The following is a 21090-nucleotide window of genomic DNA, read 5'->3' as shown; positions in this document are numbered from 1 at the left end:
TAGATAAGACTGTGAATGTACCTGATTGTGTTTCTGAACACATTTCCTGTGTGTATGATGTAGAGCTGGGCGGTATACCGGTGTTTATGATGTATACCAACTTCATGACGGTATGGATTTTAGGAACACCGCTCTTTTTGCAGATTGTTCAGCTCCCCTTTGTTCTTGGTGTGCTCTGGTCGCCACCTCATACACAGTAACATGGCAGGGTCCCCTATCAACTGTGTACCTCTAACATCTCGTGTCATTAAAAAATGTTTTAGGTGTTCATCCATCAGTCCTCTTCACTGACGGGTTTGACTTTTGGTCCCTTGTGCCACACGCTCTGTTAGAGTCTGACACAGTTTAACCAAGGGGCAGTAGTGATGTGTCAGTAGTGAATGAGCCAGCTCTTCAAAGTGAACGAAGAGAGCCGGCTCCTGATAGGGAGCATTTTTTTTTTCCCCTCAGAATTTTTTAATATATATTTTTTAAGATGGACGTGATTGGAGCCTATCCTTTTTTTTTTTTTTTTTTTGGCTCCCACATTTTTTTTTAAGCTGCACATGATAAGAGCCAATTCCTTTTTTTTTGTTTGTTTGTTTTTGGAAAAAATGAAAGAATAAGACAAACAATAAGCTAAAGTAATTAAATAAACAAAGACTTTTTTATACAGTAAATCATTTTACATTGTTTGTGGTAATAAAGGTAATACAGTAACTTGGGAGCTGAAAGAAAAAAGTGAAAAGTTAATTGTAAATAGTTACATGTTTGTTTTTGCATTTTATAATTATTTTTTTAGCACCCTGTAGAGTGAATAAATAAAGGCAATGTGTATAAATCTTAAAAAATAAAACAAAATATATTTTTCTTACATCAGTAATTAATTTTGCATACAATTTTACATGATGTTGGTAATAAATTAATTTAAGCAATAAAAAAAATTGAAGAACCGCTCTGGTGCCAATGGAGCCAGCTCTCTAAAAAGAGCTGGAATTCCCATCACTACAAGGCGGAAGTGCTATTTATTTTTTTTTTTGTAATAAATTTATTTATTCAATCAAAGATTCTTGCATATATACTAGGGATGCACGATATTGGATTTTTGCAGATATCCGATATGCCGATATATCGAAACCCCTTTTGGCTGATACCGATACCAATAATCACAAGTTTGTTTGTTTTTTTCACTGTAAAGAAAGCTAAGTCTTTCCTGAACTGGAATTTATGTTATTCTCATTGTGACGGTCTTATTTGTTTAAGAAACACACATGAAACAAGACAAAAAAAACATTTGATTTTACCATAAATAAGAAATGTATTATTTTTTCAAACTCAAGACATTCAAATGATTTCTTTAGATCACATGAACTTTAAATGTACAATGCATTTTTAAACATAACCAAGTTGCATTTGATTATTTTAGAGCTACTGTAACAACCTGGTGACAGACACAGAGCTCTGCAGTGCAAATAAATGAAGTGCTACATTTTATTTAAGGAGCTTATTTTTCAGATGGAAAATAATAATAATCCTAACTGAATAGCACCTTATCGGCTGTGCATATCGGCAGAAATTTTCATATCTGCCGATACTGTTAAACATGTTTTTAAGCTTTTATCGGCCGAAACTGATATTGTGTCGATAATATTGTGCATCCCTAATATGTACAGATACAAAACCGAACACTGCAGAACAACAACAGTTATTTAGGGAAAACAGTTGCCACAACAATCAACAGTCCCATGATCATGGAAAATACAAATGAAATGAAAACAATGACACACACATAAATGAATAAATAAAAAAGTGTTAAAAGGAAACAAGGGCATATTATTCCTTAGATTGTAATTTATTGAGTTTACTGGGGAAGTTTCTTTAAAATTTCATAACTTCTTTGAGCTAATTTTCCTTTAACTAATTTTAAAGATATGAGGTATAGTTTAAATTCATTTAAGTGCTAAAATTTGTTGTTTGTTGAGAATCCATTTGAGGCTGGCTGCAGAAAGGCCAGAGGTCACCTATACACCCAGCTTTAAAAACAGACTTTTACAGCATTAAAAACATATTTACTGCCTGGTTCAAAAAACAGCTTGGGTCTAAAACGCTGATTTCACTACCAGCACACACTGTATGGTGAGTGAATTTTTTTCTATCTCTGCGGTTTAAAAGTTATTTGGATCGTTTGATTGTCTAATCTGAGACACAGCTCAGCTTTTGTCCAATAGTTGCTCTAAAATCCAGAGAGGTGGAGGAAGGATGAAAAGCGTTGCTGCAGATTGAAGTAAAGAAAAAGTTCATTGCATTATGGTTATGTCAGCTGCTAAATACAAGGTGAACTACCTTTCCTTGTTGAAGTCTTCAGAATAAAAGTAATATCGCGGGACATACCGTGATATCGTCAAAATTGTAAAATATACTGATATCATTTTTTTCCATACCGCCCAGCCCTGGTATGATGTCTTTAAGCCCTTTCTCTGCACTGAGGCCTTCATGTCCGTGTATTTCTGAGCCCACTCTCTCTGTTTGTCAAATCTTTGACAAAGCTTACAGGGGATGGTCGTATATTCAGATTTTTTTTGTTATGAAATGTGTTCGCTAAATTGGATAAAACCTGTATTGTGTTTGGTGTGTGGGTGTGAGTTCGAGTGTGTTCCTCGGTCCCTTGTTTGTCCGGTTTTCAGGCTGTTGATGAGTTTCTGTGTCTCGGCGAGCGTGGGAGGATTCAGCTCAAGCCAGGAGCTTCTATTCGCTCTTTTGTCAATAAGAAGCATTTTCATCCTGCTGAGGAAAGCGGTTTCACTGCTTCAAAATATCTTTGAATGCTTTAAACCCAAAATATAAGTAAGTTGAGACAGCATGACTCAAAAACTGCATCAAAACATGCATCAGCAGAAAAATCAGAGCGTCTGAACGGGGATAAGTCGGGTGGTTTTGCTGAGAGTAGCAGTGTGGTGGCCGGCTTCTGCAGACTGGAGGAAGCACAGAGACTTGCAGGTGCTTTGGTGCAGAGACAGAAGCTCAGCCAAGGATCCTCTGAATGTGCCCTCGAAATAAACCATGTAATGCATCTGAATCCAGAATATTAAAGCTATCTGAGGCTGATTTTGTGGAACAAAATCTTAATAACATTATATTTAAGATTCAGATTTTCCGACCAAAGTTCCTCATAGGTTGAATAATAAACAGCCGGTGTGTCTGAGTGTCTTTTCGCTGCAGCTGTGTGTTGGTGATGGATGATAAAACAAATGTGTATGAGTACTCTTCTCTCATGTACTATACACATCAGCACACACATACACACAGATCCAGCAGTTTGTGCTTCTGCAGGGCTCTATGTGCAGGGGTGAGAATGTGGAAATGAGGAAATGTAAGATTCTGATGCCGTTAAAGCGCAAATATTCACATCAGGTCTCCTCTGTCCCCGCCTCCAGACACGAGCTGTTGGAGGAGGCCAGGAGAAAGGGTTTACCTTTCGCCCAATGGGATGGTCCCACTGTGGTCGCCTGGCTGGAGGTACGTAGCCAAGATGGTGTCTGAGTTCTGGTTGAGTCCGACTTTAATGTTATACTTTCAGCAGACTGTCTCCTATACTTAGTTAGTTTCAGGTTTGTACGATAATTTGTTTCCTGACAGTGTTGAAAATGATGATGACCCAGTACATATTTCATATTACAGATCTTAGAATCCAGAATATTGCAGGATCTGGATCGTACTTTTACATCTGTCAGAAATTATGGTGACCTTGTCTTGTGTTGTTTTGCAAAACAATCTGACCATTTATGGTGGAGTTATATACACATATGGTGAAAACAGCCTTATCTCACAATGATAAAGAATCCTTTAGAAAAGTCCTGGATCTAGATGGTGATCCGGATCACCTCCAAAATTGAATCACTTCTTCTTTATCCCATTTTTAACATTTCCTGAAAATTTAATCAAGATGCTAATTCTCTCTTTCTATGACTGCCCCCTGCTGTTGGGATGATAACCTAAAGTCTACATTGATGGCACTAATCCAAAAACATCATATTGTGTTCCCTCCTCTCTGTGGTAAAGCTCTGGTTGGGGATGCCGGCCTGGTACGTGGCAGCGTGTCGCGCCAACGTGAAGAGCGGAGCGATCATGTCGGCTCTCTCCGACACCGAGATCCAGCGAGAGATCGGCATCAGTAACCCTCTGCACCGCCTCAAACTCCGCCTGGCCATACAGGAGATGGTGTCCCTCACCAGCCCCTCGGCCCCGCCCACCTCCAGAACCGTGAGTTGTACAGGAAACATGGGGAACATGGCGCAGGCTGGGGTTATAGTGGAACAAACATCAGTTTGGACAGAGCTGATCAGGAGGAAGAAGTTATTTGAAAGGAGGAAAAGATAACTATGATGACACATTTGGTTCACAGTAGAAAAAAAACAAAACAAAATAAGTTATAAGAATAAATTCATAATGTTACAAAAACTAGTTTCAAATGAAATGAGAAAAAAAAACGCCTGGTTGTAATGATAAGAGATGAGTACTAATAAAAACTTATTTACAACTTGTAACATTTTCACTTTTTTTAGTTATGTTGCAATTTTTTTCTGTGACACTAAAACTTTTTTTTGTAATTTAACAGCGTTTACTTGTAACATTTCAGTTTTTCCTCTGTAACATACCAACTTTTTTTCTTGTGAAATCGTGCCTCTTCATAACAATATGACCCTTATTTTCTCTTAAAATTGCTTTTTTTTGTGTGTTAACACACCAACTTTTTTCTTGTGACAATGCAATTTTTAATATTGAATTACGACTCTTTTATGTCCTCATAATATTGAAAAAAAAATCATTAAACATTGCAGCTTTTTCTCATAACATTCAGACCTTTTCCATGTAAAAATTTATTTTTCTAGCAACAGAACAACTTTTTTTCCTCATACCATTCCAGATTTTTTCCCAACATTTTGACTTTTTTTCTTGTCCCTTTTTTTTCCACACATGGCATCTTAAATCTCAAACCTCATACTTTTTTTCTGTACCATGCACTGCAAAAAAACTGAAATTTTATCAAGTTTTTGTCTTATTTTAAGTAGAAAATGTCTTTTTAGACTTAATCTGAACCGCATTCACCTGATTGGTGAAAAAATTCTGCCAATGGAACAAGAGACAAGTTGCGTGAATTCAGACATTTTTGTAGTTTCAAGCAAATTTTCTATCAATTTTCTCGTCTGGAGTGGTCAGGTAAACAACCTTTACTTAAAAGAAGACAAAACACTTGATAAGATTTCAGTTTTTCTTACAGTGTTGTCCTTATCCTTTATTATAGATCACAGCTGTAGTATGTGGATTTTATTGTGGTATGTTTTTTGGGGCTCAGATCCCTTTAAAAAAAGAACATAAACAGGATGAATTGGGGAAGAAACAAACTGCTATGAAGATATGAAGCTAACTAGCCACCTGTTAGCACAACACAAATATTTGGAACAACAAGGAAAAGCTAGCTTAGATATGCTTAAAAGAAACAAAATCTTCTTTTGAGCACTTTCCAATGTTAAAAAAGTGACAGCATAAGGTTTAGAATAAGTATTCATTCATCATTTGTTTATAGTGACCTCGAGAGAAGCAGGACTTGTAACATATGGACAAAGCTAAGCTAACTGCCTTTAGTGCTCAGTTATGAGCTATGTGCTAGAGCTCCACACCTGGTCCCCTGAGTTTTTACAAGAAATCATGTGGTCATGTTTACCTAAATAAAAAAAATTGTTACACTTAACGACAGGAAAGTTTGAAATAATAGCCCGCTAACAAGGCTAGCTAACATGCCTGTATCTGCTGTTTTTAGTCTGAATGATTAGTTTAAAATTAAAGACACAGTTTCTGCCTCCAGAGCAGCTCTGATGATGTTTGTATAGCTGAATGTCATCTCTGCTTATGCGCGTGACGCCTCCACACACAACGACACGCGTGTTGGCGTGTGACAAAGAGCTAAAGATTAGCAAACAAAGCCTGTAACAGTCCACACATCCATCAGATATTTTTATATCTCTCTTTATAACCTGCAGTCGTTCTGAAACGTTAGTATGAGAGTGGGAGTCAGAGTTTGTTAAACATCGCTCTCTGGTTACTCCACACACACGTCTGCTTTCATAAATCTTAGTAGTCGTGGTAACTGCGTACAGCCTCTGAGGACTGTGCTGTTCCTTAATGATAGTGAAGGTTCACACTGCAGGGCGAGGGCTGAGCCGCTTTATTCTGAAGGTACACTTCCACAAACAATGCCGGCTATACATCATCCAGACAGAGGAAGCTGTTTGCTGTTAAAGAAAACCGGCTGAAAACATTCATTAGAGTTTTTAGAGCCTGTATAATCCGCTCTGTGCATGCGGTCTGTGCACTTTTTCAGTCTCCATCCTCCCACTTAGCTCCACTTCCACACCTCATGAAACTTTCATTACCGAGCATGCAACTCCACACGACCCACCACAAAGTCCACCATTCGTGACGACCTCCCACACTTTTCGAAGAGAGGGGTAATCAACCCAGAGAGGATGTTGGAGATTTGAGGCAGAAAACTCAGAGGGGAAAGATTTCCACACTTTGCATCATTGCAAATTAAAGAGCTGAAAATAAGAGAAAAAAAACATTTTGATAAATAATGGAAAAATATGTAATATGGCCATTAAATTATGAAATATGGCACTGTTATTATGAAATATGTTTTATTTTTGTTTAATATTAAATTTTTATGATTAAATATTTCATAATGATTACTTTAACAATTTCATACTTTTTAAAATAATGATTTTTTTAAATTTATTTTCCAAACTTCTATAAAATAATATTGAAAAAACTAACTTTTTTCAGTTTTTTTTAAATAGTGTTTTTTTTATTTTATTTTCCAAACTTTTATAAAATAATATTTTAAAAAAACTTTTCTTTCATTTTTATTTAAATAATGTTTTTTTAATGTATTTTCCATGCTTTTATAAAATAATATAAAAAAAAATACTTTTTGCATGACACGTTTGAGACAATGGCTGCAGGAGAGAAGTCAGTTTCAGAGTTGCTCCTCAAGCAGCTGAGAGTGGAGGTCTGCAGCTAGACCCCTCTAGAACCAATTGGTCCAAAAGGATCAAGCAGAGGTCCCACCCTCTGGCTTTGACTGACAGACCAATTCATTCTGGTGAAAAACGACAGTGAAATAAAAAGGACATTGTAGAAAAAAAAATTATGAAATAAAAATTGACTTGGTGAAAAACTTTTTTTTTTTTTTTTTTTTTTTTTTTTAATAATAAACTTTTGGAAATTAAAGTATACAATTTTAAAAATAATATAATAATTTGATATTAAATAAAATTACAACTTTTTTCTTAATTTTTTGCCTTATTTTACAATTTAATGGCTATATCATATATTTGTCTATTATTTATCAAAATTGTATTTATTTCTAAATGTTGTAATTATTTATTTATGAATTTTTAGGGTCTCCATACTTATTCAGTCTCCATCATATCCACTTTAAGAGTTGTGCATTATTATAACAACAAATGTGGAGAAAAAAAGGGTTAGTTCAACACATCAGTGACCCCTGGTGTTTACAGTCATGCAGAAGTCTTGAAATGAATCTAAACAATGTTTTATTTTTGATTCAACTACACTGCAAAAACTTAAATCTCTGTAAGTTTGTCTGAATATTTCTTATAGCATCTCCTTCCAAGATTTTTCAGGCTTATTTTTGCTGAATTAAATCTTTTATCAGACATATTTCTGTTTTCATCAGGTCAGTCTGACTCATATTAACAGTAATGAGATATTCTGACAGTCAGATATGAGTTTTTGCAGTGTGACTCTAAAAGTAGATCCCCTTAAAACAGCATCTTCGACTGATCCTCCATCGAGCCGAGATGTTTGCAGGAATCTCAAGGATGGATCTATATTTAGAAAAGCTGCGTCACTTATCAGTGAGTCAGCAAGCAGAGGGAGAAAGCAGCGTTAAGAAATCTGTTGCTGTTTTCTGACACATGAGTCTAAGATTAAATCAGGACTACGTCGCTCAGTGATGCTGTTGCAAAATCTGAAATCTTCTACATGATTGGATGATTTTGAGAGCTGATTTGAGTGAACTGACCCTTTAATCTCAGGCTGAAGCTAAGGGAGGATGCTTTATGTGATGTTTTGTGTCTGTCTGTGTTGATGTACTAATAGTTTGGTCGTGTTCAGCATGATTTGTGTCTTCTTCTTCTTCTTGGTGTCCTGTGTCGTGCTGTCTTGTTGTTGTCCTCTGCACATGCCCTTTGACCCCTGTCGGGTTCCAGGGGCCAGTTCATGATCTGACTGTGATGCTATAACACTATTGGCTTACAGTGGTGCTGCTCTTCTTCTTTAACACTGCTTGCCCCTCCTACTGGACCTCTACTTCCGACCCTGCTGCTGCTGCTGCTCTGTCTCTCTGGCTCCGCCCCCTTTTCTAGCCGTCAGGCAATGTGTGGGTGACCCATGAGGAGATGGAGACCCTGGCAGCTCCTTCCAAAACGGTCAGTCCTGTTGAGCCCTTGTGTGTGTGTGTGTGTGTGTGAGAAACATGGAGGTGAATGAGGCATGCATCATGTAACACCTCTCCTGGTCCGTGCACCTTCTTCTAACACTTCATCTGAACTGGATTCATCCTGGTAACGGTAAACAAGCTGTGTGCGTTAGTCTCTACAAATCACACCAGATACACATGCTTCTTATTTTTAGGTTTCTGCACATCGGTGAGTCAGTGGATGAGGATCCAGCTCCAAAAACACGATCTTTGCTGCAGAATCTGAAGGAAAGGGACGAGATTTAAGACGCAAAAGTTAGAATGATTCATGTAACCATTGGCTGTACATAAACATAGATGGATGACATGTCTCCAACCCCTCCTGTTGTACAAAAGTGAGGCCAAAGTTCCTCTTTAATGGATGCTGACATGCTCAGTCTCGTGTTCATGCGGGATGCAAGATAGCACAGGCCTAATGTGAAAATCAGCCTTTGTGCAGTTATCTCTTGCAGAGATGATAAAAGAAAAAAAGAAGAAATCTGATGTGCATGAATTTAAATTATCAGTTTTAATGCAGTAAACAGGGTTTTTATATGATATAAAAGTGTAAAAGTTGATGATCGTCAGTCAGTAAAAGTCAGAATCAGATCAGTTTGTCAGTTCGAAAAGTTTAAACTTGATTGTTTCCACTCATATTCTCTGAATCTGCCCCCTGGACTAAATCGGAACAGGTCGGCCAGGCCACATCTGAGGATCCCCTGAAGATAAATTCACACAGAATCAAACTCCTTTGACTCGCTCAGCTGTGACTTTAAAAAGCCTTTAGCGTTCTGAGAGCTGTGTGCTGATATCTCGGAGGTCAAAGATGCAGCTTCTAAACCAGCTTCTTCTTCTTCTTCTTTGTTTCCATCAGAAGTCTCAGTCTGAAGAGGGGAGCTGGGCGCAGGTAAGGAGCAACAATCCTGTTGCTTTGATCCTTTATTTGTCTTTTTAAAGCTCCTGAAAAACAGATCTGAAAGTGTCTCTGTGTCATCAGACTCTCGCTTATGGCGACATGAACCATGAGTGGATCGGGAACGAGTGGCTGCCCAGTCTAGGACTACCTCAGTACCGCAGCTACTTCATGGAGTGCCTGGTGGACGCTCGCATGCTGGACCACCTCACCAAGAAGGACCTGAGGGTGCACCTCAAGATGGTGGACAGCTTCCACAGGTAAATGTCCAAAGTGATGGATCCAGTGAGCTTCCTGTTAGCGCAGCTCTGATGATGATAAAATGACTGTTTGTGCTTTTTGTCTGACATCAGAACAAGTTTACAGTACGGCATCATGTGTCTGAAGAAGCTCAACTACGACAGGAAAGAGCTGGAGAGACGCCGAGAGCAAAGCCAGCATGAAATGAGAGGTAAGAGCACCACAGATAAAAACTGATCCACCTTTAAACCTGAACCAAGCTTTGTAACCAGGTCTCTGTCCTCCTGTGTCTCTGCAGACGTGCTGGTGTGGAGCAATGAGAGGGTGATCCGCTGGGTGCAGAGTATAGGCCTGAGGGACTACGCCAACATCCTGCTGGAGAGCGGCGTGCACGGAGCTCTGGTCGCCCTGGACGATAACTTTGACTACAGCAGTCTGGCTCTGCTCCTCCAGATCCCAAACCAAAACACTCAGGTACGCCACAGCAACAGCAACACCTCACTTTATCAGATCATTACTTCAGCTGAGAAAGGGGAGGTGTGCTCTCCCTGCCTTGGCTTTTAATGTAAATTAATAGAGAGGGAAGATGTGCTCTTCCTTTTCTAGCTTTTCGTGAATGAGAATGAAATGGAGAGAAGTCTCTGGTTTTCATGTTTGTAAAAAGAGGGTTGGCAGGGAGAGCACATCTTTGCCAAGGACTTTTTCCGTATATAAAAAGAAAGGAGAGGTGTGCTCCTCCTGACTTCAGATTTTCACATTTGCAGAATAAAAGGGTTGTGTGCTCTTCCTGCCAACTGTCCTGATGCACATTATAGGGAAGGCAGGGAGAGCACACCTTCTTTGCCAAAGACTTTTTCTGTATGTGAAATGATAGTAGAAGTGTGCTCCTCCTGACTTAGAATTTTAATGTTTAGAGGAATAAAAGGGTTGTGTGCTTTTCCTGCCAACAATTGTCCTAATGCACATTATAGTAAAGAAAGGTGTGCTCCCCCTACCTTGAATTTTTTTGTTTCCACAGGAAAGAGAAGAGAGATGAGCACTTCCTACTTTAGTTTTCCATGTATGCATATAGAAGAGAGGAGCTATGCTCTTCTTTCCTCAGGCTTTTAATTTTTGCAGAAATGAAGGAGTTGTGTGCTCTTCCTGCTAATGATATTCATGATACACATTAAAGAAAAAAAGGTGTGCTCCCCCTGCCTGATTTTTTTGGTTTCCATAGGAAAGAGAAGAGAAATGTGCTTTCCCTGCCTTGGTTTCCATATATGCATATAAGAAAGGGGAGCTGTGCTCTTCCTGCCTATGACTCTCATGTATGTAAAAAGTGGGAAGGCAGGGAGAGCACACCTCTTCTGCCCAGGCTTTCTATACATACAGAAAGAGAGTGCAAGTGTGCTCTCCCCACCATGGCTTTACATGGATGTAGAAAGAGAAAGGAGGTGTGCTCTCCCTGCCTCAGGCTAGCCAAAATTTTATTCGAAACATTTGTTTTGTTGAAGGGAAAATAATCTAAATGTAATAATTTTGTGACAAAGCATTTTAAGGGTTATTGCTAAAGGAAGCTGAAGAGTCATCAGTGACTTTGCAACAGTTAGCATCACTGAGATGTTCTTTAAAACCCTAAATCTCTTACTTTGGGGGTCACCTGATGTGTTTTTTTTGATACAGTCATGGTTTTTCCACCATGTACAGATTTCCTCACAGTGATACTGAAACTCCTGTGGCTCTAAAGTTAGACCCACGTGAAGGATTTCTGCCAGAAATGTGATGTTTGTCAGCAAAAGTCTAAATAAAGCTCCGTAGCTTCTCCAGGCTGGAAATGGAAACACCACATTTCAGGGAGAACACTCTTCATCTCCTCTCAGGGTTTCTAAAGGTGATAAAATGTGCAGAAATATCCTCAGTCACCAGCTTCAGTCCAAAAGTAGAGGTATGTCAGTACCTGGCTTCAAAAAGCTGGTCCAACACGCAGATCTGCCAACTGTCACTCTGGCAGGCTGCCCTGTGAGTGTTTATCATCTATAATCAGGTAAAATGGATACACAGCACCGAGAACGTAACGCCTCAGCTGCTTCTGGACTGTTCGGCTAAAAATACTTCTTCTAATCAGAACGTGTTGTGTTTTTCCTTCAGGCACGTCAGATTCTGGAGCGGGAGTACAATAATCTGCTGGCACTCGGCACCGACAGGAGACTGGATGAGGTGAGCTCACAGAGCTGACCTTAGATCACACAATGGTTAAAAGACGTATGATAAAAAGTAAAATTGAGTTTTTCTCCAACCGTGATATTTTTCCGTCCTTCAGTGTGACGAAAAAGACTTCAGAGGTCCGTCGTGGAGGAGGCAGTTCCCTCCTCGAGACATTCACGGTATCAGTATGATGCCCGGGTCGGCTGAGACGCTCCCTGCTGGATTCCGTCTCACCGCAACATCTGGCCACTCCAGAAGACTGCCCCCTGATGGTGAGTGCTCGTCTCTCCACGTTAAAAACCTCAATCCAGCCTTTTATCGTTCTCTTGTTCATGATTTTCTGAGAAGCGGCTGTTGAAGGCCGCTCCAGAGGCCCCAGGTTACATCCACCTGTTGCCTGGTGGATGGCCGCAGCACACCTGAGCGCCGTGGTGCTGCCCCCCTGCTGTGTTGTGACCTTGTCTCTTGTTTTCTCTGACTCTGTGACGGCTGCTCTGCAGTCCTCTATGAGGCGCTGGATGACAGTCCTGACGACATGTATTTGGATTGGTTTCAAGGTCAGATATGTCCCCTCTGAAGGTCCCGGGCTTGTTGGCCCTGCGTGTTTCTGACTCTTCATGCTCTCCCTCCTCTTCACACGGTCTCTGCCAACCACTGTCCTGCTGTTCCTCTCCTCCTCTTCTTCTTCTTCTTCCTCTCCTCCCTCTTCTTTCTCTCCTCCTCTTCTTTCTCAAACTCAACTCCAAGGGTGAAGTTTTGCAGAGCTGCAAAATAGTGTTTTAGTCGCCCTGCTGGTTTAAGCTCAGGGGTCAAGTTATGGATTAGGAGCCATGCTTGCTGGTTCGACCCTTGAAGTGTTCTGAAGCAGCAAACAGAGAGTGGCTGACGGTGCTATGTAAGTTGACCTGAATCAGGAGGTTTACATAGGTGACAGTTTTTTAACAAACAGTTTGTTTCATTTCTCATCACCCTGCTGTTAAAGGAGGACACCGGCCAAAACATGACTCCATTCAGGGAAAACTCTGGATTCAGCAGCTTGGGTTTTGTTTTAAGTTTTGACTATCAATTCAGGTTTTTACTCAAAAGACACATAAAAAAAAAGAGATTGGTTGGCATACCCCTATGAAATTATCACTTCCAAGATCAAATAGTAGCAGGAAGTCCTGAATGTACGTAAAGCTCCTGGGAAGAGGTTTAACTGGGGAAAAACAAACTAAAATGAAGAATGACATTTCACAGAGCCAACAAGAAAAATATTTCTTGTGTGCAGTAATTTTATATCTACCTGACTTTTTGAACACAAAAAACGTACAAATTTTCGGAATTTTCTGACTTCTTTACCCAAAATTATGATTTTTTTTAATTGCAAATTTGCTGTTTTTTGTCTTGCAACAGGCAACTGCAACTTTCTTTCAATTTTGAAAATTTACCAAACCAATTTTTGACTTCTTCTTTAATAATTTGGGATCTTTTTTTTTTTTTTCAAATAAAATTTGCAGTTTTTATTCACAAATTTCTGACTTTCTTTCGTGAAACGTGCAACTTTTGTCTTTTTTTTTTTTTTTTTTCAATTTTTTGTGACTCTTGCTCTAATTTGGGACTTTTTCTGTCAAATAAGTGTTTTTTTTTCTCAGAAATTTGCAATTATTCTTTGATTTGAATTTTTCTCTTAACTCAATTGTATCTATTGGTGAAAAAAATCAAATTTTGCAACTTTTATCACAAACCTGTGACTTTTTTTTAATTTGCACAAATTAATAGTCATTTTTCTCATAAATTTGAAAGTTTCTTTACCACCAAAGATTTAAAAAAAGACTTGATTGTGAGGAATCTTTTATTAATAGAAAGGCAGGAAACACAACTTTAACATTTCAGAAAAGCATGAGAAAAAAGATAAATTACCCATATTGGCCACAGGGGGCACTAATGTCGACAACCCAAAAAGTTACGCTACAGGAGCTTTAAGTACAGAAAAAGACAATTCTGTTTAATTTTCTCAAAACTAAAAGCTTGAATCTGTTTTTTAATCAAATATTTGTTTGGCACTTTCTACTTTTTGCGATGCTGCTACATTCCCCGATCTTAACTGTTAACTCCAACAAAATAACAGCTGACGGTCCATTTAATCATTTCTTCTGGAGCTTTCTGCAGTATTTTTCAGTTTTCATCAGCAGATAAAGTTTAGTCGGCTGCTTTCAAACTTTAAAAGTGAGTTGTTTACAGGCACAAGATTTCTTTTAAAGGTGAGGATTACAATCAATCTGCTGATGATTAAAGTCAAATACAGATTAAAGATTAAGTGGCCGTCAGTGTTGAGAGTGAACTCTAAAAACAAAGATCTGAGTCGTGATGAAGCAGAGGCGATCTTTGGATGGATGCAGAAAGTAGAGGACACCCTGAAATCATCCGACTGAGTAGCTTTTGGCCAGCGTTCTCCTCTAACAAGGAGCTCCCAGTGACGCTGAAACAGCTTTCCTGTGTTCCTCTGTTTCTATTAACCGTGCTCCTTAAACACACTCCGATCTTATCGTGTGTGTCCACTCAAACCTAACCTTTTTTTGAGTGTGTGATACATGGCCTCGTCCTCTGAGGTGGAGGACTGTTTCTTTCTCGCGGTCCACCTGAAGCTCACATTCATGCTGTAACATCTCTCCTTCTCACTGTCTCCCCCTACAGTCGGACCCTCTGCAGTGCAGCGGCTGGACAGCTCCACGGTGAGAACCTATTCCTGCTGAGAGGAGGAGGAGAGGCCCCTTAAACTGTACGCTGTATGTAACCCATCACCGCCTCTCGCTCTTGAATGCTCAGCTTTCTGCAGAAATACTTCAGACAGGTGTGAGAGGAAAGACAGAGGGACAGAGGTAGACCTCGTAGCGTCTTGGCGAAGCGTCCAGGTAGCTGTGATAAGTCAGGACCTGATCCCACGCCGACGTGGTCCCTTTAATGTCCGTCCAGAAAGGATGAGTCACCGTCGGAGCTTAAAAAGCAGCTTTTAATACATTCATCCCCTCACGCTGAGCGCTAACATGCTTCATTTCCATGTGTTTGATAGCTGCAGCCTCCTAAAAATAGGCCCTGTGAGCTTTATCCAGACTGTACAGATTAAAGTGAGTTTGGCCCAGTTTCCTTTGTGCTGCCAGGTGCAGAGGAGAGTCTCTGTTTGACTTGAGACTCTATCTGACAACACTGTCGCAGCATGTTTGTGTGGTGGTGAAATTCCCCACCATTGAAGTGACAATCAGAGGAAAGAAAGCTGCAGAAAAATCTGCTTTTTGTCCAGAGAAGCAGCAAAGTGTTCGTCGCTCAGGGAGAGGTGTTCACTCAGACACAGTTTACTCTAAAAACTGCAGGAAACCAGATTTTAGACATGGTTAAAACGCTAAAAGCTGTCGGTGTGAAGAAAACAGAGGAGGGTTAGCTTAGAGCAGCTGGCATTGCATGGGCACGACCGTTTTTCTACAAAAATACCTTAATGTATATATGTATGTTTGTATGGTTGAATCCAAGTATGTATGGTTGTGTGGTTGTATGTCTGCACGTATAAAGAATGAATTAATGCATTTTTGATGAATGTAGTTAAAAAATGTGTGTGTGTATTTACGTTCCTGTGTATTTATGTTATTATTGATAAATGTAGTAAGTAAAAAAATTCTGCCAGTGGAGCAAGAGAAAAGTTACTTGTTTTAAGACAATATTCTACTTTCAAGCAAATTTCTCTTGTTCTACTGGCAGATTTTTTATACTTGTTACGAGCAATTCAGACCTCATTTTTGACTTTAAATAACTTAAAACAAGACATTTTTCTTGACTAATAAGTTTGATGTGGCTCATATCAAGTATAAAGAGACAAATTTTACTTAAAATAAGACAAAAACACTTGATAAGATTTCAGTTTTTTTGCAGTGTTAATATAGATAAATAAATGTAAGTTTGTATATATGTATTTGTGTGTGTGTGAATGTATATATGTGTAAAAATGTACCTGTGTGTATGTGTGTGTGTATTTATCTTTGTCCCATTGAATGAATGTACGTTTGTATGTAAGAATAGATGTTTGTATGTTTATATCTATGTCAGTGTGTTTGTGTCACTATGTTTAAGGGATGTTCAAAACCACTTTTAATGCAGGCCGAGTACTCCTTCTTGAGTACTCACTAATACCGAGTACCAATTCCACTAAGTAGTTTTGATAAATAAAAGTTTAATTAACAGCGACAGATCATTTTGATCAAAAACAGCAAAGTCACTCTGATATTAAGTCCAAATAAAACACAAACAACTCTCTGAGTTTAGATTTTTTTGATAAATGTAAATATATATATATATCAAAACTGCACAATAAAACTAATAAGTGTCTGTGTTTTCAAAGTAAACTAAAGTGCAAAATAAAACAGTTTAACTGTTAACTCTCCGTGGTTCATTCATGTTGTCTGAACAGGACCCTGCGCACATTTGCAGTGGTGTTAAACTGCAGCAATTTGCAGCAACTACTTGCTCGGCGTAAGATTTTTTTGCCTAGATTATCTGCTGCTGATATCAACAGCCTTCACGAGTACTGATACCTTGAAAAAAAAAGGCTGCAATCGGCCCGATACCCATACCTGGTATCGCTACTTGTCCATCCCTACTATGTTTTATTATGAATGTATTCATTTGGCATAAGAACAGTAAAAGCAGAAACTAAGGCACTTAAATAAATTCCTTTTTTTGCTGAAAATACAATGATCAAAATTGGAGAACAGCAATGGCTCTAGTATGGAGAAGCATAACTTTTTCCATTTCCTCTGCCAGAGTGGGAGAAAGTGTCCAGGTCCTTACCTGAAAGCCGTAACTCTAACAAACGTTCACATAGTAGTCACACAAAAATACATACAAACATAAACATGCATTTGCTCATAGGTCTATCTAACATGCATCTATCAGACTTTCAAATATCTATCACACAAACACAAACTTATATCATGTATCTTTCAAATTCATCTGTCATGTATAATCATATCTGTTATATATCTTATGTAAATTTATCGATCATACATCAATATACAAACCTACACATATAAATACATACAAGATAAAGGCCTCAGGAGTGCCCCCTTTGTGTTTTTACAGCAATTTATTTTTGATCCAAATTCTGAAAAAAACCAAAGGGGTTAGCCTTTGTTTTCAATTTTCCAGATTTTTTCTCAAGTTTCAAAAATATGAAACCAAAGGCCTTATTTATCCTGAGATTGAAGCTGTTAGAGTCCCAGAAGTGACCCTAGTGTGTTTTAAGAGCTTTTTATATTTGGTCAAAATTCAGAAAAAAAAATTGTCAGGGGTTAGTCTTTCTTTTTTATTTTGTGGTATTTCAAAGCAGAGGTTTTCCTTTGTTTCTTTTATTTATCTCAATTTTAACATAGGTTAAAAACTCTAAAAGATGAACAAGAAGGGCTTATTTACACCTGGGGTAACTTTAAAAGAGTGCTGGGAGTGCCCCTAGTGTTTTTTTGTTTTTTTTAGCTTTTTAGTTTGGGTCAAATTCTGGATAAAAGGGCAACTTTTCTGACACTTCCTGCTTAAAACCAATGGGTACTGACTTAGGTGCTTTTATAAGTACATAGGACCAAATACAGGGCACCGATTCACGTGAAATCAAAAGGTACCATGTTTAGGTGGACATGAGCAGCATAAACACAGCATTAAAAGGTTATATTGAAGAAAAGATATTCAAAATTAAAAAAATATATATTTTATTAAACAAATTGTTTTTTTTTACCATACAAACGCAATAAGTACTGAAAATTGGTACTCTTGAGTACTGATACCGATTGCCAAGGCATCAGTACCGTATTGTTTCAAATGTGAAAGGTACCCGTCCCTACTTAAAACCCCCCAAAATAAGGATTGTGAGGCCCCGCTCTCACAGTCCGTATTCATACTGAAAATCAATATCACGCTGGCTTTTGCTCACTTGATCGTATGTACGTCTTGATTATAACACCTGCCTGAGTTGGAGGAAACAGATAATAGATCTGATGCTTTGCCTTCAGGGTTATCATGTTAGCAAGGAAGGTTTTAGCTCAGGGGAGAGATGAAACACAGCTGAAGGAGTTGATTCACATGGAAAGTTTTCACCTGAAACTGTAATTCTGATGTTTCCAGAGAGTTTGCTCATCCCGTGGAGCTCCCTGCAGGCTCTTTCTAACACTTTCATCAGCTTATTTTTAAAAGTACACCCACACAGCAAAAAAAAAAAAAAAAAAGAGAGACAATAAAGCAGAAAGTTCAGAGGAGCAGAGGGTTGAACTCTGGTACAGTACACGAGCTCAGGAAGCTAAACCTGGCTCTATAGAAGTGTTTTCTGCACAGAGAGCTGCTTTCTTTAAATTTCCACTGATGGAGGAAAACATACAGCGCTGAATTTGCATAAGGCACGGAAAACACGCCTTTGCAACTTTCTCCTTCTCTGCAAAACATGCTCACAGAATGTGTTTGAAATCTCCTGCTACACAAAGCTAAGATGATTGTTCTGTTTAAATCATGTTTACTGTCCTCCTCATTTTGTATCTTCATGCTCATCTCTGTTTGCTCTTTAGCTCAGAATAAGCTACAAATAACGTCTTTATGGGACTCTAGGGGCTGTAAAAGTCGGGGAAGGTCAAACAAACTTCCTGCTGAGTGAGCTGCATTAGCTAAACAACACTCCAGCAGCTGTATTGATTAGCTTTGTGATATTAAAATGCTAACACAGCTGAGTCAGAGGTCACCTTCTTGCTGTAATGAGCTGCAGCCGGAGCTGGCTCATTAAGGCACCAAACTACATTCTTGGCATGTTTTGATTGTGTGATTTTTTCACCTTTACCTGCGAAACCTTTGAGCGCATCACTCAAAACTGCTGCTTCTGTTTCTCCAGGTTCAGTTCTGAGCGGAGATCAACGGGTGAGCTGCTGGATGGGCCAACCTGCCGAGGAACAAACGCACTGCCAAGAAGCCCTGCTCCCCTCCTCCTCCTCTTCTTCCTCCTCCTCCTCCTCCTCATGTGGGCACCAGGTGCCGGTGCTAAACTGTCCTGCAGGCCTCCCTGTTGTCACCGTTTATACCTTTTACATGTACAGTAACTTGTCGAAGCATAACGTACTGTGTAATTTCTTCTACAGGAGATGTGTAGGTTATCTGTACATAAATATGCCATTTTTTAATATATACACACATCTATGTATAAAAAGATATTCAGAGTTTGTGCAAAAAATCGTCCCTGCCACCTCATTTAGTGGACCATAGATTAATATATGCTGCTCTTTAAACTGTCTCCATAAGCCCCGCCCCCTGGATCATTTTGTACATATGTTTTATTTTTACATTGTGCTGAAATGATGATGAACCACAGAGTGAGAGGTGGATGTTGTGTGAAAGCCCGCCCCCTAGTGGTGCACAAAGAGCCCAGCATCCTCTCTCATGGACTCACCGGAGGACACGAGGAACGATGATTCACGCACTTTGACACAACCGCATCAACTCAATGGACTCTTCAGTAGCTAAGGACGAAGACGGAGATGTCTGTTGTTCTGAACGCTTCGTCACTAAAGGACGATTTCCACACTCAGCCGAGCTGGCCTTCTCCTCCTCCTCCTCCTCCTCCTCCAACACGTTACCAGAAGAAGAAATAACTGAAAGACAGACGCTTTAGCTCATAGTGTGTAGAGTGTTTCTGACCATGTTGAAGTGAGGTGACTTTAAGACAAACCTGTTGCTTGCTGTGACTTACTCTGGTGTTCCTGTTAAATCTTTAGTTCCTGTCGGAGTGTCGGGTTGACTTCCTGTTCTCTGTCTTTGAGTTATTTCTGATGGACAAAGTCTTACACTGTTTTTATTTCTGTTTGTTTTTACATCTTCAATTTGCACGAACGATGAATCGTTTTATTTTGGGTCCATTTTTTTATTTATTCTTGTACTTTGGTCAAACTAAGTGGTGAGCAAGCAGATTTTCATTGTCAATAAAAAAAACTTCTGTCAGTGATGGAGTCTGTGTGCTACAGTACATTTGACATCACAATGATTCACTTCTCTGTTTAAATCAGATATTAAACCTTCAAACTTCACATTAGTAAAGGAATAATCATCGACTGCACGTCTCCTTCAGCCCGTATCTGCAGATCCTGGTGCAGCTAGAGGCTGATTCTCCTGCAGGACTCGTCCTCGCTGTCCTCTCTGAGATGACTTCAGGCTCCTGGGGGTCTCAGAGCTTTTTCTACCTGCTTCTCGATGTCTTTGAAGACCTCTGGGTCCTCGATGGTCGGAGTGATCTGTGGAGACAAAATAGATCTGGAGTGAAGCTGTGAAGTTAAGCACAGGAGAAACAAACACACTGTCCAAAAATTAATCATGTCCTAAATTATGTGTACATTCGAATTTTTGCCAAGTATAAAAAACAAAATCCAAGCATATCCGCATAGGCTGCATGTATAAAGCTAAAGCTCTGCAGTAACTCAAAAAGTCTTACAGCTGACATGTAAGAGGATAGATTATAGTTATTAAATGATGCCAGAAAGACAAAAACTGGTAAAAAAAAATTGAAATCAATTTATTTGAGTCCAAAAAAGTTGTTTGCAAAAAAGTTCCAAATAGACTCGAGTCCAGATCCCAATTCTGCCATGAAACAGCCCGACGTATTTTGCCTTAATCACCCCCTAATGGTATGGAGGACTGAAATATATAAATAAATAAATAAATAATGACAAAAAAGATAATTAAAAAAAGGAAATTAATATTTAAATAATTAAATGATTCAATTAAATCAGATGTTGTAAAATAAAAAAAAAAAAAAAAGGAAAAAATAATTGAATATTTAAATAATTAAATGATTCAACTAAATAAGATGTTTGAAAAAAATAAATAATAACTGAATAAAACAAATTAATATTTCAATATCTAAATGTTTCAATTAAAGTAGGTGTTGTAAAAAATGAATTATCACCGAATAAAATAAATAAATGTGTCTTTAATAGTTTTAAATGTTTACTTGTTTTATGTAAAACCATGAAAATGATCTATATATGTAATTGTTCTTAGTGATTTATTTATTTGTTGTATTTTGGCACTTTTGGTCCTACATACTAATGGAGAGCATGCTACTTGGACAATTTAATAAATAAATGAATATTTAAATTAAAAAATGTGTCAAAAATTATAAAATACTGGGGAAAATAAATAATCAATAAATAAATGTGTCTTTACTTTTTTTAATTTTTGTCTA

The 21090-nt window shown here is 38.6% G+C and overlaps 2 protein-coding genes across 4 annotated transcripts in view; one reads left to right on the top strand and one right to left on the bottom strand.

Annotated features, from left to right (window-relative positions):
* Positions 1-19135, top strand: part of ppfia2 (PTPRF interacting protein alpha 2) — a 219948-nt gene extending 200813 nt beyond the window's left edge. For 2 of the 3 annotated variants that reach the window (XM_074697910.1, XM_074697912.1), the window contains 11 exons: positions 3414-3495; positions 4039-4239; positions 8427-8489; positions 9393-9425; positions 9516-9691; positions 9785-9882; positions 9970-10145; positions 11802-11870; positions 11974-12130; positions 14535-14626; positions 18751-19135. In XM_074697910.1, the coding sequence (XP_074554011.1) occupies positions 3414-3495; positions 4039-4239; positions 8427-8489; positions 9393-9425; positions 9516-9691; positions 9785-9882; positions 9970-10145; positions 11802-11870; positions 11974-12130; positions 14535-14593 (1114 nt within the window). In that variant the 3' untranslated portion in view covers positions 14594-14626; positions 18751-19135. Of the gene's footprint in view, positions 1-3413; positions 3496-4038; positions 4240-8319; positions 8490-9392; positions 9426-9515; positions 9692-9784; positions 9883-9969; positions 10146-11801; positions 11871-11973; positions 12131-14534; positions 14627-18750 lie in introns of those variants that run through there. The other variant, XR_012600093.1, reaches the window with a different exon arrangement.
* A 611-nt stretch (positions 19136-19746) lies between these two features.
* Positions 19747-21090, bottom strand: part of acss3 (acyl-CoA synthetase short chain family member 3) — a 57525-nt gene continuing 56181 nt past the window's right edge. The window contains exon 16 of the mRNA XM_074697914.1: positions 19747-20140. Coding sequence (XP_074554015.1) covers positions 20057-20140 — 84 coding nt within the window. The 3' untranslated portion in view covers positions 19747-20056. The remainder of the gene's footprint in view (positions 20141-21090) is intronic.

The sequence above is a fragment of the Halichoeres trimaculatus genome, unplaced genomic scaffold (assembly GCF_033239565.1).
Source record: "Halichoeres trimaculatus isolate MK-OKI-2021-1 unplaced genomic scaffold, fHalTri1.1 fHalTri1_scaffold_21, whole genome shotgun sequence".
Taxonomy (NCBI): domain Eukaryota; kingdom Metazoa; phylum Chordata; class Actinopteri; order Labriformes; family Labridae; genus Halichoeres; species Halichoeres trimaculatus.
Note: the sequence above shows the minus strand (reverse complement) of the source record. Positions and strands in the feature narration are given on the sequence as shown.